Here is a 15,081-nt window from a genome sequence, read left to right on the forward strand (position 1 = left end):
AAAGATGATAAAGTATTTTTTGTAAATAAAAAATGAAATAAAACATGAAAATATTTCTTTTTATTAAAAGGCAACAAAACGTATCATAGAAAAAAAGAGTTCATATCTTTAGTTTGAATCCAGTTTATCTTAATGACTCCCCGGGGGTTGAAATCCAGTATTTTCTCATAAGAAACCGTTTGAAAATAATATTAAAATATACATGGAAATTTAACCACTAAGTGCAAACAAGAATAAGTATATATACGCGTAATGCTAAAGAGTGATCCCAATCGCACCATTAAAATTTTTTAAATATACCTTACAGTGATGAACAAGGCAACCCCCGGCTGGAGGGTATCGTGTCGGAAAATTGGGTAGGGATCAAACAGCTTAAAACCAATTTACCGTTTTTATACCCAAACAAATTTAAACGCGCGTCTAAACCTATCTAACCTGCATTTAGTTAGCGACTCACTAAACTTTTAATTTGATTTCACATTCAATGTGAAATCGACATTAATTTATCTAAAATTGACTGATTTACAGTTAACATATTACAACAGAGATGAAGAACATTTTAGAGAGGGTAATATAGAATTCTAGACATCAACAGGGCTTATGATCTGTCATTGGCTGGTTTAAGTGGCCATTTTACTCACTTTGTAACATTCACCACTCTTTGGGAGTTGAATCCAGTCCTTGTCTACAAAAATTTGGACAAACTCAAATATTGTAGATAAATCCACCTGGTCCATGAAGAAGTATAAAAATTGAAAAATAAAAATTTCAGGCGTTGCCTAGTATGTAGATGATATAATTCGATCAGGTAAATCTCACCCGCATAAATAAATGTTTCAGCTTTTCAACTTCAAAAACATCAACAGATGAAGAATTGGAGGAATATAGATGTTGAAATAGGGACAGAATGGTGAATGTTACAGTGTGTAAAGTGACCACTTAAACCAGCCAATGACAAGTCATAAGCCCTGTAGATGTCTAGAATTCTATATTACCTTCTCTAAAATGTTCTTCATCTCTGTTGTAATTTTTTAATATTAACAGCTCCCCAGGGAGTTGAATCTTGTCCTAGTCAACAAAAATTTGGACAAACTCAAAATATTGTTGATTTAAAATTCACTTCAACTAACAAAACACATTTTTACTGGGCTAAATACAATTGGTAAAATCCGTGTCATCTAAACCCAGTGGTGCATAGGGCACTGCGTTGCAACACAAAATGCAAATGAGTATCCAAATAGTGTAGCTTTTTGCTGTTTCACAAAAAATATTTTTAAAATAAGAAAAAAGATAATATTTTGTTTGAGTTTTTCAAAGTTGAATGAGTTGTTGAAATATTATTTATTTATAACCTACGAGATGTTCTTCAAAAATAGCGCAAAAAAGATAAAATAATATGCCAATGCAACAAAATACAAAACACAAAAAATAATAAAATATTCTGATGAACTATTTAGAATAACTATGTTTGACGGATCCTCAGTTTCATTTTTATATTATTTTTTTTTGGCAGCAGGTCTATAATACTGATTATATTTTTACTTTTATAAGGTTCTACGACTGTTCTTGTTATTTCTGAATGCAATTTAAAATAGGTCTGTTCAATAAAATAGAATGCACTATTTATAAACAGGTTCAAGATAAAATGGCAAATATTCGCTCGCCTTTCTAGCTACGGAAATCAACAATTCCGAGTTTCTTGACATTACGTATTTGTTTGCACTGCCAATAAATAAACGAGCAAATCAATGTTTATTCTAAAGAATTTTATTTTATTTAAACAAATAGCTTTTAAATTATTAAATGTTTCTGTTCGCTTCTTTTTATAGGGAATTTGAATATAGATGAGAAGGGATATCTAAGTCTAAGCATTTACAGAACTATCGACCGGTCATTGGCTGGTTTTTGCTTCGCCGGCACCACTTTACACATGGAGTAACATTTTTTACTTTCTGTGCAGCAGAAAAATATTTAAACCAGCCATTGACAGGTCATAAGCCCTGTAGATGCCTAGACTTCTAAATTACCTTCTCTAAAATGTTCTTCAACTCTGTTTGCAATATGTTAATATAAACAGCTCCCCGGGGAGTTAAATCCAGTCCTTGTCTACGAAAATTTGGACAAACTAAATATATTTTTGCTAAATATTTATTCATTTTTTTAGCAATTTTTTTATACAGGTTTGTTAACTTGTTTACTCACATATATTTTTATAAAAATAAACATTTACTGTAAGGTATTTTCTAGTTATATATATATATTTTTTTAAATTTAATATCTCCTATTTTAATATCTTGTCGGCCTCGTGGTGTAATGATCAGCGCGTTTGCCTACCGTGCGAGAGGTTTTATGTTCGATTCCCGACTTGGTTGATATGAAATATGAAATTTTTATTTAAAAGAGTCTTTTTACACCAAAATATTTCATAGTCCCTGTATTGGTACCTGAAGCGTAAGATTGATCATCTTACCTTCATGTAACAAAAAAATATCAAGATATGGTGCGATTGGTGTAACAATGCAGTGCACCATTAGATGCGGAAAGGGAATAATGGTGATGATGATTTTAATATCAGTTTTTGGGAGATTATCGAACAATCTTTGAATAATTACGTAATGTATTGATTTTCTCCTAAGTAATTTACAATTCAGGGAACGATCGGGGAACCCTAAGATTAAAATCCAATATTGTGAATGTGGGAAACTCTCTTTTTTATTTCGGATCAGTAAAGTGATCTACAATCAATTTGAATTCATAAATTTTGTGGGAAAAATAAATGAAAGACATATAAAACATTTAAGTTTGCAAGTGAAAATTCTTGATGGAAGTTCCTTGTAATTTATTATATAAACAAAAGACGAGTGTTACTATAATCCACAAATTTCGGTCGGAAACCGGTCACTGGATATTCCAAATTTGTGAATTAAAGTATCACTCGGCTTTTATTTATATAATAAAAGACATATTCGATATTTTACAATCGAAACTACAATGATAAAGTACTGCAAGTAAAATAAAACCATTGGGATTTTACAAGACTGGATTAATCGGGTTGTGGTCCTGTGGCTAGTGTCTCCGATTCACGGACCGAAGGTCCGCGTTTCGAATCCCTCTCTACCCCAACTCGATTCCATTTTCTAATAGTGAGTTATTTACAACTCGTTGAAAATTAAATATTTGGGTAAATCATAAGAACGCAAATATTTCTTTTTATTTAAAAAAATATATATATATTTTTAAGTATTAAAAAAACTAATCAAAACCTTTTTACTTTGTTATAAAAGTCCTTCGCCTTTAAGAATCGTTGATTTAGTACCTATTTAGAGGAGGTACTTAACTTTTAAATATTGGGGGAGAATCGCGATAGCAAAATGAAAATAAATCTTTATTTGTTTGAAGTAAACACGTGTTCAACAACTTCGCGATTTATTCAAAAAACTTTTCCACCCATTTTTGAGTTACGTCATTAAAAATTAAATTAATGCTCCAACCAATTTAAAGTTTACCGACAGCACTTTGAGTGTGTCCAAATGTTTGTACATTAGGACTGGACTTCAGTATAAGTAGAAGTAGGAGTTTAGTATATTAGGCATAGAAGATAAGGACCCCTTGGGAGTTATCAAGATTAACATATTATTACAGCTTGCCTACCACATCAGCACACTGCATCTGAGGACGTAAGTCTCCTTGGCGGTGCTCAAATACACGGAAAATTTGCTCGTTGCCGAAGGAGAAAAGCTGCCCGAAGAATCTCTCTGTAATCTAATAGCCTTAGTATCTTTGAGCTAAAAGAAAGTAATCCAGAACTTCATAATATGTATTTTATTAGATTGAGAAAAGAAGGAAGTGAATTCTTGACTGACAGGGATTAAATCGATTAGACATGATCAGTTCGCCAAAACGATTACAAAACTTTTTAAAAGCATTTTTTTTTTTGAAGGCACCAGATCTTTATATCTGACAGGATCTATAACAGGGCCACGGATAGTAGTGAGAAGCTCCATTCGGTAATCGTAGAGAGGGGAAAATGAATAAGACCACAGGATGTGTTCAGATGACTGATTAGGATACCCGCAGCAGCACGAAGGAGAATCAGCAATATTATAAACAAATCATTTTTGATTAAATTTACCGTGACCTGATAAAAACTGCGTAGTCCAGTGATCGAACATATTATTACAACCAAAGTGGAAAAAAATTTAAGTTAAGAATATGGAAGTATAGGCATTTTACAAGGCTTAATACCTGTCAATGGCTGGTTTTTGTGGCCATTTACACACTTTATAACATTCGCCATTTTGTCCCCTTAACATTCATATTTAATATCAACATATTTTTGTTAAGTTATTGGTCAGAAATATTCATATCGTAAATAAAACTAAAAAATTTATTTCTTTTCTTTCTCCAAATGGATATAGAAGTGGGGGCATTTACCTACAGGTTTATTTATTTTTTAACTTGTTATTTAAAAATCATGTTTCTTTACTGGGACTAGCGATTGGATGGTAAAGTTAATGGTTTTACCAGTGTTAACTTTCGTTATTTCGGTTTTAATTCAATGATTATTTTATGTGTATTTTGTAGATACTGATCAGTTAAAGTATTTTTCATTTTATTTTATTTAACTGGCCTTTAAAATGATTTCGAAAAAAATCGAAATGTTTCCAAGTCGAAAAGCTCTCCCTTATATTTTATGTCCTTCACCCTTTGCTCCTCTACGTCAAATATACACTTCTCTTCGGCCCTTTACTGTCACATGTAGACTTTCTTCCCCCCCCTCACTGTCACGTGTACCTTCCGATTTCATACAAATCTAGACGAAGAACGGAAACTAAATCGATAGCATTCCGCTCGATCGGCATTTTACTGATTGCGGTTTCGTTCCCCATGTTCATTCACCGGCTCCCGAATTAAGATTGAAAATAGTCCTTAACTCCCCACGTACCGTATTCCCGGTACACGGGGAAGGACTCGATATCCCGGTATCAGACGATTGGACCATATTTCAGTAATTGACTCGGTACACTCCATCCAAAGTCACGTATCAAACTAATTGAACCCTTCCTTGGCCGGGAAATAAAGTTCAGATTGGAATCATTGACAACTGTAGCGGACATATGAAGTTAGACCGCGAACACGTAAAGCAAGATCAAATTCGTTTTTTTCTGTCTTGCAAAGAAAAATGTTTTATTTATAGTCTTATTAATTAAACTCTCAAATCTCATTACCTTCTATTAAACTAAGGAGAAAATGTTTAAATACAAAAAGTATTGAAAGGGATTTTTTGAACATGCGCGATGCAGGAAAAAAATACAAAACTCTGTCTGTACATATTTTTTTACATACGTTAGTAGGCATGAAATACTTGTAATGGGCAATTATCATGGATTTTTTATTAGCTAATAAATTAATAAAAAAATCACAAGCCGATCAATACTATCCTTATTAAAATCTGTTAAGAAATAAGGGAGATATAATGGTAAATGTTTCATTACATCCTTCCATTCCCCCTCTTTCCCACCTGCTGACAAGCCTCTAAAATTGAGACTTAGCGGGTTTTTCCTTGAAATAAAAAAAAAGGATTAAATTCTAGTTATTTGAATGGTGCCAACAACAAACAATTCGTGACATCCTTACATCATCAAGTATGATGTCTTCGGATGGTTTGTGAAGTCATCAGATTTTTTTTTCATCAATGTCTATGGATTTTATAAAGTATTATAGATAGTTTCTTTTTTCTATGTGTTAACATTTACGGCGTCCTGTCACTTATCAAACGCTACGAGTTGTGAATATAATTTTCATGATAAATTGATGATTTAATTTATCAATATCATAATAAATTTATATTTAGAAGAGGTTGAAAACCATAAAATAATAAAATAAATTCGAGATGAAAGATGTTATCCGTTTTCACTTTCATCTGTCAGTGCCTGGAACTGGAGTGGGTAAGGGGGGGGGGGGGGCTTAAGATAATATGCACAGACAGCTCTACTTATATTTTTATCTGTGGCCTGTGGCATTACCAACATTAAAATAAATGCATTACTCGTGAACTTCTGTGACAAAATTTATTACCAACTTACGAAACGATCGTTTTCGAAAGACTTTATTTTCGAAACGAAAATAATGAATGAAAATATTCATTATAAGAGTTTATTTAAACACTGGGAGAATCTTTAAAAAGTATTTAATTTGTAGAGTAGGTAAAATCCGATATTCCTCCCAAGTGATAATACCACATCGTAATTATTGTATTAAAAAACATAGTTTTATTTATTACGAGTATACATTATATTCTCAATCGTTGTAAATCTTTATTTTAATTTTATTTAACTCATCGTCATCATCATTATTTCGTTTTTCGCACCCAGTGGTGCATAACACACTGCATTGACACGCAATTGCAGCATTTCTTGGTCGATTTTTTTGAACTGAAGATGTTTTTTACACATAATATAGAGTAGTCGGCCTTACCCTTTTTAACCACCTGTAAACCAAGAATATTTCACGTCTACTCTGCCAGGAATCGAACTTTGGACCTCAAGCATGATAAGCTAGCGCTCCAACCACCACTCTAAAAGGTGAACATATCTTCACTCGGTTACTTTTATCAGGATTTTTATCTGAGAGTATCCATCGAGTCGAAAACCATCGAGTGTTGCACAAATATCTTAATTAAGAAAAAAAAAATATAGTGTGCAATATGCTAAAAAACATTTTTATCACACTTAACACATATTTTTAACATATCTGCATTACTGAGAAAGCATTATATTTTCTGACTGTTTTTCTTGACTTAAATATTCACGTAAAAACTAAACTTTTTTCATCATCATTATCATCATTCCTTTTCCGCACCTAATGGTGCATAGAGCACTGCATTGGTACACCAATCGTAGCGTATCTTGATAATTTTGAAATTACATGAAGATAAGATGATCAGTCTTACTCTTACCAGGTACTATGAAATATTCTGGTGTGAAAACAGCCTTTTAAATAAATATTTCATGTCAACCATATCGGGAATCGAAACCTAGACCTCTTGCTTGCTAGGCAAACGCGCTGACCATTACACAGCGTGGTCGAAGCTTTTTTACTTTATTTTAATACATACAAAAAAGTTTTGCTACATTTTTTCGTTATCTACGTTTTGCGTTTTATTTCAACACGTAAAAAAATATTTGTGAACTATTTATTTCAAGTCACCAACCAAAAAACGTTATTTTCAAAATAATATCACTAATGCTGAATGAAAAATGTAGCAACATAATAATAGTAGAGAAAGCGCGTGCAAGGAAATATTACGGAACACAACTTACAGAGCTGCTCCGGCGTACGAGTTATCCTTCCCCGTCTGTATGCTTATATGATACGCCATCTATAGATACATACAAACGTGACAAGAAAATATTTGACAACGCCCTTGACAGATGGCACTGCCTTGCTGACTGCGATCGTGACTGGCCTGAGCTCTGAACACACTAAAGTATAATGTTGCTAAAGCTAGAATTCTTTTTTTCGCGACGTCTCCCGAAATGAGCCATAGGTGTGGAATATGCGAGCAGCATTTCTAAGGAGGTGTCGATTACTTTCTTACTCTCTTAACATTAATTGCAGACATTTCCCTAATTGGATGATATATTAGCGGTAAAAAAAAGGGTTTGAGACAATTTTATTATTACTTGAAGTTTATACGCAAGACTCCATGGCTAATATTACGATTCATCTCGGAAACATATAGCTGGAAAGTCATTCCTTTGAAAACATTGAAAGAGAACCCTTATAAATTTTTGATGGCTTATTTTGTCGCTAGAACGAATAAACACGCATTAAAATCGTGCTGTTAATCTTATTTTCAAATTAATTTTAATAACGAAGCTAGACTTGAAGAGTATTTCACATTCCTTTAATGTGTGAATTACTCACTTTGATAAGGCTGCTGCCGTTTCTTCAAGTTTCATATTAGAAATTTCTATTCCCATGGCGACTGTCATTTCTCTCGGCTCATTTTCATTTCATAATCTCTTGTTTTACGTAAGGTTGCTCTTATTTAGTTCCGAGAGAAATTCGTTGACTTCTAACATTTAATAATTAAAGTTATCTAAAGTTTCCATAATTACACCAGTTATGAAGAGATTATAAAGTAAGTCACTTCTACGGTAATAATGATACTCATTTACGAAGAAATATCATAATAAGATAAATATTATGCTCGATTCTCGATTGTGTTTTCAAAAATCTGTGTGTAGGATCTTTAAGGGCCAATGTCGTTAATATTTTTTAAGTTATTTTGTGGCGTTTTAATTTCTATTTCAATATTTTTTTATACGTTTATGTGCATGACAAAAATATATTCAATGCATACATAACACGAGAAAAGAATAGTTATATAATTTAAATGTGATAAAATGGTCAAATAAATATACTCAGTAATTAAAGAAAAAGAAAGTTATCCTCTCTCAGTAAAACGAAAGATGTCTATATCCGAAGAAGCAGGGTTAAGTAAAGACATTGCTCTTCCTACTGGCATTATCATTGGCTGGCTGGTTCTGAAAGTGGGAAAAATTACATAAGCACAACTCCTGAAAATATTAGAAAAAGTTAAAAAGAAAAAGTCCATTTGTGACTAATCGACTCCTGATTTTTAGAATTATTTATATTTTTTTTTAGTAATTTATTGCTTAAACCAATTTGATTTTATTTACTTAGCAACACATCATGATTCACCCTGTCAAAAACTTTAGCAAAATCAGTTTCAAATCAAATTATTTAACGGTTTTACGTGTTCGATAACAAATATTAATAAAAAACATGATCATATATGTACTTTTTTTATAAAATACTTAACTTAATTGTTCATTCCATTTGTGAGCATTTTTTCCAAATGACGGTATAGCTTTATTTTAAGATGTATTTTTAAAGTGTTTTTTTTTAGTGAAATTTCTAAGTGAATAAATGTATGGAAAAATAATCAAATAAAAAAATTTAAAAAAAATACATAGACCATTTACAAAATGTTGAAAAGAAAACAATGTAATCTGACATTGGACGTTTAAGATCCAAGCCACAGATATATTTCATTATGAAATATGGGAGCGAAAATCTTTTATAAATTGACGTTATATTTTTTTTACAAAACGTTCATATTTCATTCTTTCATTTTCCAGCGAAAAGTTTTCCGTGATTATATTACTATTCAAGGACTCGAAGACTTTAACCGGTTTCAGGAATCTCGCCTTTTTATACAAATCGCTAGTCGGCCTTAAGTTGCTCGCTACATGCCCTGAATTCAAAAGCATCCCCCTCTAGGATACAGGGGTATGCGTAAAATCCGTCCACACAATATTAGCTCAGTATACGCAAGAGGGATCTTTTGCAGTTCAGGCACGAAGCACTTTGCAATCAAAAAGGTAGAGTTTTACCAGAGGGCAGGCAATTTGAAAAGTGTTTTTGGACTTTTAAAATCATAAAATTGATTCCATTACTGAATTGACCCAAGAGATTATAATATGTTGAAGACATTTTTATATCTACATTTTAATAAAATATCAGAAACGTAAAAATTTTACCAAAGTGATTATGAAAATAATTTATTTTTATACAATACGCGTTGCCTGTAAAAAGTAGTTAGCAAAACACTAACCAAATAAAATAAAAAAATATCTTATTATGCAGTGATGAGGGCGCTGAGTTACAACGAGTAATGTCTAGACTAGATTTCCTTAAATGCTGTAGTAAATATTTATTTGTATTTTATTTTCCCGTTGCACTACATATTTCGTAGTCTAGCTTCTGGAACGTAAGACTTGTTGGGCATTGTCCATTGATCGATGACACACACACAATCAATGATTTCACCTAAACTATTGATCAACGACCGAGAAAGCAAGTCGTCATATTATATTGAACACAATACATTATTAAAATTTTTTTTCAGCAGAGAGGGAAAACATTTTTGAAGTGGAATATGCAAGTCTAGGCATTTACGGGGCTTATAACTTGTCATTGGCTGGTTTAAGCGGCCACTTTACACACTGTGTAACATTCACCATTCTGCTCATGTTTGAACATCCACATTTCCTTAACTTTACAATATGTTGACAACGTCCTGCAGTACATTTACGGCATCGAGACATGAAAAACAAAGGAACATGGCCTATATAGAGACCACAGAGCGTGGTAACGCCTAGTCAGCCAAAGAGTCACCCCAACCAAGTCAGCCTAATCGGTCAGCACAAGCAAGTCAGTTCAACACATCACCGTAACACTCACGTAACTTAATAAAAAACATTATTTATTTGGCATGTAATAAATAAACATTAATCATCAACATCTTTTTTTTTCCATCGTCAACTGGGGTAGGAGCTCTCAATCGAGCAACAAGCTAAATTCTACAGACTAATTAATCCCCTTGCATTTTCATAACAAAGTATTGAACGGCCTCCATGGTGTAGTGGTAAAGACGCTCGACTTACAAACGGAGGGTTCCAGGTTCGAATCCCGGTGAAAACACTAAAATTTAATCTGATTTTTCTCAAACTTATGTGTTGTGGTTTGATTCACCACTGTAATTAAAAATCAAAAGAATACGTCGCAATTGGTTTACTAATTCGTGAACGCACTACTTTATGCATCATTGAGAATGCATAAATGTATTTATAATTTAATGCCTCGTATAGTATGATAAAACAGATAGCTCAAACTGACCTTGAAAATTCTAATAAAAAGACACATTATTACTTTGAAATAGCGTTTTCGATCCTTTTTCAGATATACGTTTTTCTAAAATGCTTAAGCTTATATGGGCAATATTATTCAAACGACAAAAATTCATGTTTGCTATTTGCCGCTAAGAAATAAACAAAACGTGACCTTTTTTTAAATCGCTCCATTAATTTCCAAGAACGTTTGGCAAAACTTAACGTTCTACGTTTCGCTTTTGCGAATACAACAGCGTGGACATTACCGTTAAAATGAATCACCGTACTTTTAAGCGTCATATACTTTGAATAGACACCATAACTGTAAACATCGATTAGACATCGCCAACTATGACCGAACACGATTTCAGCAGCCACAAAATGCCACATTGAGCCAAAAGTCACATCCCATCGATCTATTTTACTTTGTTGTCGAAACAACAGGCATTAGTACTACGACCCTGTGGCATTTAAGCAGACATGAAGAGGATTCTTGATGGTTTTGGGCCTAGATTTCTTTAAACAAATTACTAGTTCAACTTCTAAACAGGAATAAAACACACGTTGTCTTGTGTAACAAAAAGAAATGTATTGTATCTTACAATTATAGAGCTTTTAGATTGATTAAAATGAGCCACACAGTTTTTGGTTTTAACTCAATTTATTTTTACAATACTACACGGTTTTTAATTATTAAAAATAATTTTATTAATATCATTTATTTATTTATGCAGCAATTGAATTGAATGCAACATCTCTGAAATGACTATTTTAAAGCTTGACGTAATTCAATAATTCAGCCATGTGAACAGAGTTTTTTTTTTTAATTAAAAAAAAATCTTCTTTAATCAATAATTTATAATAACGTTTCTACATCTTTAAATAGAGTGAAAACTCGTGTTTAGAAAGGGAGTTCGTTTTACATTTATTTTTATTCATATTTAGTATCTATACACACGTATTATTTACATTTTTTTTTACTATCTAAAACAGATTCCTTAAAATTAGATATTTATTCTAAAATATACACAATTTTCCACTGTATGGAGTTCAGGCTAAAGTGAGTCTCACGTGTTTTTTTCATTTTGTATTGATTTTAAGATTTTTGTAAAGTTATTAAAGTATTCTGTAATCTAACAATCGGTGAGTTATATTGAGCTACCGTTCGAGAATTTTGATAATAAAATATTGTAGATGTTCTGCTTAATCTAGGTGGTACATAGAATGAAATCAATTTCAGTAGATCGGTGGTATCAAATATTGGTTTTATTATTTTATATAAAGTCGTAAGATCGGTCGATGTTCTTCGTTCATGCAATTTAGTTAATTTAAGAGAGTCTAAAATGTTGTTATAATTTAATTGATTAGTAGAAAACCCCATCTGAAAATTAATATATCTAAGAAATTTATTCTGAATGAGAATTAGTAGAATCTGAGAAAGTGATTTGATAAGGTGACCATATTGGAGAATTATAATCTAGTTAGCTTCTAACTAGAGATGTGTAAAGATATTTTAATGTGTTTATATTATCAAAATCTTATATTATTATTTTTATTATTAAAAATTATATTCAGTTCATTTCAATTCAGATCAGTCTGCATTACGTAATGGGCCAAACAGCCCATAAAGTAATGCAGACAACAATTTTTCAAATAAATAAAATAATTAATAACAATGCATTTTTCGCTTGAAAAATATTTTTTTTATAATACGAGAAAATCAAATGAAGTTTTTAGTCACACCATTGGGTATTCTAAAAACTGACTAAACTTAATTTTCATTGACTTTCCAAATGTCAGTTTCATGACGAGGCTAGAGGTGAAATCTAAAAGCTTCACAATAAGTTTGCCTTACACGTTTGAATAATGGCTACGCCTACCATTTGAATATATGTATACAAAGCCTTTGCGGCAAAGATGGCGAATTCGCACCATTCATTTCATTGTGTTTCGCCATTTGCGAGATTTTAACAGACGGAATTGCCAACATAACCGTATCCCCTCACTTAAGCACAACAAGGTATAGGGACGTGCCCGGAATGAAAGGATTTTTTGTTCTCCCAAGAATTTTCGGAAAAGTTAGAGTAAATCTAAATTATGCCTTGTAAGTTCCCCTCGTTGATCTTGGTAATAAGATATAAATTCTATTGGAAAAGAAACATTTGTGATTCTGTATCGAACAAAATAATATAACGTTAATCTACTTAAGTGTTTTTATTTTTTCAAATAACGACTTTATGCTTCGTAATGGTGTGTAAATAATAAATGGTTATTCTTTCTATTGATTTGTGATCCACCCCTACCCGTTGCTTAGTGCTTTTTTTGTTACCATGAATGATATTTCAAGTTTAATTCTTCAAAAAGAGGATGAACAGCTATTTCCTTACTGAAGGTAAATTGATCAGCTATTTGCTTAAAATAATAGTCCATAAAAACTAAAAAATATTGCAATGAAAATAACAATTTTTAAATAAATATTAAATGTCTATCTAACTAACTTAATTCAATTGTACTGTAAAATAAAAATGCATGCCTGACTCCAGTTTCAATCCTCTGTGTTGGATATGTTTGGAGCATCGCTCTGCATCTCCTCTGCCACTCTGGTCTGATCTGTGTGGTCCTTTTTAGGTCTTCATATGACTTGCATCATATATATTTAGCATAAATCCTTGACGTGTTCTTGCATGTGACATCATTGAGTGGATTCAAAAGCCCACCATCCACCCAAAGTCATCATAGAGAGTCATATAGTCTCAAAAACCTCACTTTGTATGCATAAAAAGGGAAGTTATTGAAAACATTTCTAAGGAATACAAGCTCTATGCAGATTAATGAGGAAGTAGGAGGATGTATGGACAGAGCCCAACAAGTCGTCATCCCCCCCACGGATATCCTGAAATGCCTCTGTATTTTTATTCATTAATAAAATACATACACAAGTTACAAACAATCGATTCAACAAAAATAGACATCAAAATCAAGTTTACACAAACAATAACTAAAGACTATAGTTACACTGAGTTTATTTTTTAAAAAACATCTCTCATTGAATGCATTTTTTTTATTTTCTTAGGTTAACCTTTTCTTTTATTTTTTTCTTATTTTATTTACATTTTTTTTATATTAATTTAAATATGTTCTTTTTATTTTCTTATTATTTTTTTTTTCTGTAGATATGAACTGAAATTTTCGATTTACTTTGTTTTATTTTTTATTTTGTTTTGATTACATTTATGTTGTTATTTTTTTTTTCTTTTATTTAAAATATATTCTAGTAAATTGTTTTATTTTAATTGCCATATTTTGCTCTATTTTCTTAACTAAAAAAATAAATACATTTCTGTAAATTATTTTAATCTGTTAATTATTTTATTTTATTTTATGTTTATTATTTTATACGTACACAGTATTATATATGTACTCTTTTTATTTGATTTTTGTTTAAAACTAATGTCTGAGCACCCGATGACAAACTATTATTGAATAGTTTATCGGGATAAAATATATTTTAATACTTTGTTTTCTTTATAATGTATTCATATTGTATTAATGTGTGTTTTTTATTGAATAAAGACTTTGAAAAAAAAACGAAAATAATAAATAAATACATATAAACAAAATAACCATAATACATGCATAACTGCCAGAAAAATAATTGTATGAAACGTTGAAACTTCGGTCAAATTTCTTTTGTTTTAATAAAACTTATCAAAGGTTTTTTTTTTTCAGAACCTTGCGAGAAAACGTTCTGCCGCTTTGGCGCCACTTGCGTTGTTGGATCAGATCTACGCGCGCACTGCCAATGTCCCGCGCGGTGCCCAACCAAGAGGGAACCGGTATGCTCTACAGACGGAAGAACATTCCAGAACCAATGTGAACTAAGCAAGGAAAGTTGCGAGCGGAGACTCAATATAAGGAAACAACATGAAGGGGAATGCAGTGAGTATCGAAATATTTCGTTTTAAACAAAAATAACAGATCACCGGTCAAATAACGTATTTACGAATTATAAAAAATAGACTAGGTCCCAGCAAAAATCCCTGGGAAACACCGCTTTTTGTTTCGTTATCTATAAGAAACTAATCCCTCGATTCTCGTCACATTCATTTGAAATAGAGGGCAAATTTATAATTTACGTAGATATCGAGATCCTTCATGAACTACTCTTCGCTTGTAAACAGCTGATCAATGTTTTTCATAAAATAGCGTCTATAAATCACATTATTATAAGTTCAGTACCCAAATGTGTCAATTAAAGCTAAACTGGCAGTGCACAACGGAGTTTAAGTCCCAACACTTACGTATGAAAGTGAATCATGGAACTGGCAGAGGAAGGATGAAAACCGACTGAACGCGGTTGAAATGCAATCTCTTAGAC

General features: G+C 31.8%; 1 protein-coding gene across 1 annotated transcript in view; it reads left to right on the plus strand.

Moving 5' to 3' along the window:
• The window catches only part of LOC148281485 (agrin-like), an 808,766-nt gene that overhangs the window by 527,740 nt on the left and 265,945 nt on the right, over positions 1 to 15,081 (plus strand). Inside the window, exon 3 of the mRNA XM_088226633.1 lies at positions 14,433 to 14,642. Coding sequence (XP_088082759.1) covers positions 14,433 to 14,642 — 210 coding nt within the window. The remainder of the gene's footprint in view (positions 1 to 14,432; positions 14,643 to 15,081) is intronic.

Source organism: Micrasema longulum, unplaced genomic scaffold, assembly GCF_059751315.1.
Source record: "Micrasema longulum isolate JH-2025_06_02 unplaced genomic scaffold, ASM5975131v1 h1tg000453l, whole genome shotgun sequence".
NCBI classification, from domain to species: domain Eukaryota; kingdom Metazoa; phylum Arthropoda; class Insecta; order Trichoptera; family Brachycentridae; genus Micrasema; species Micrasema longulum.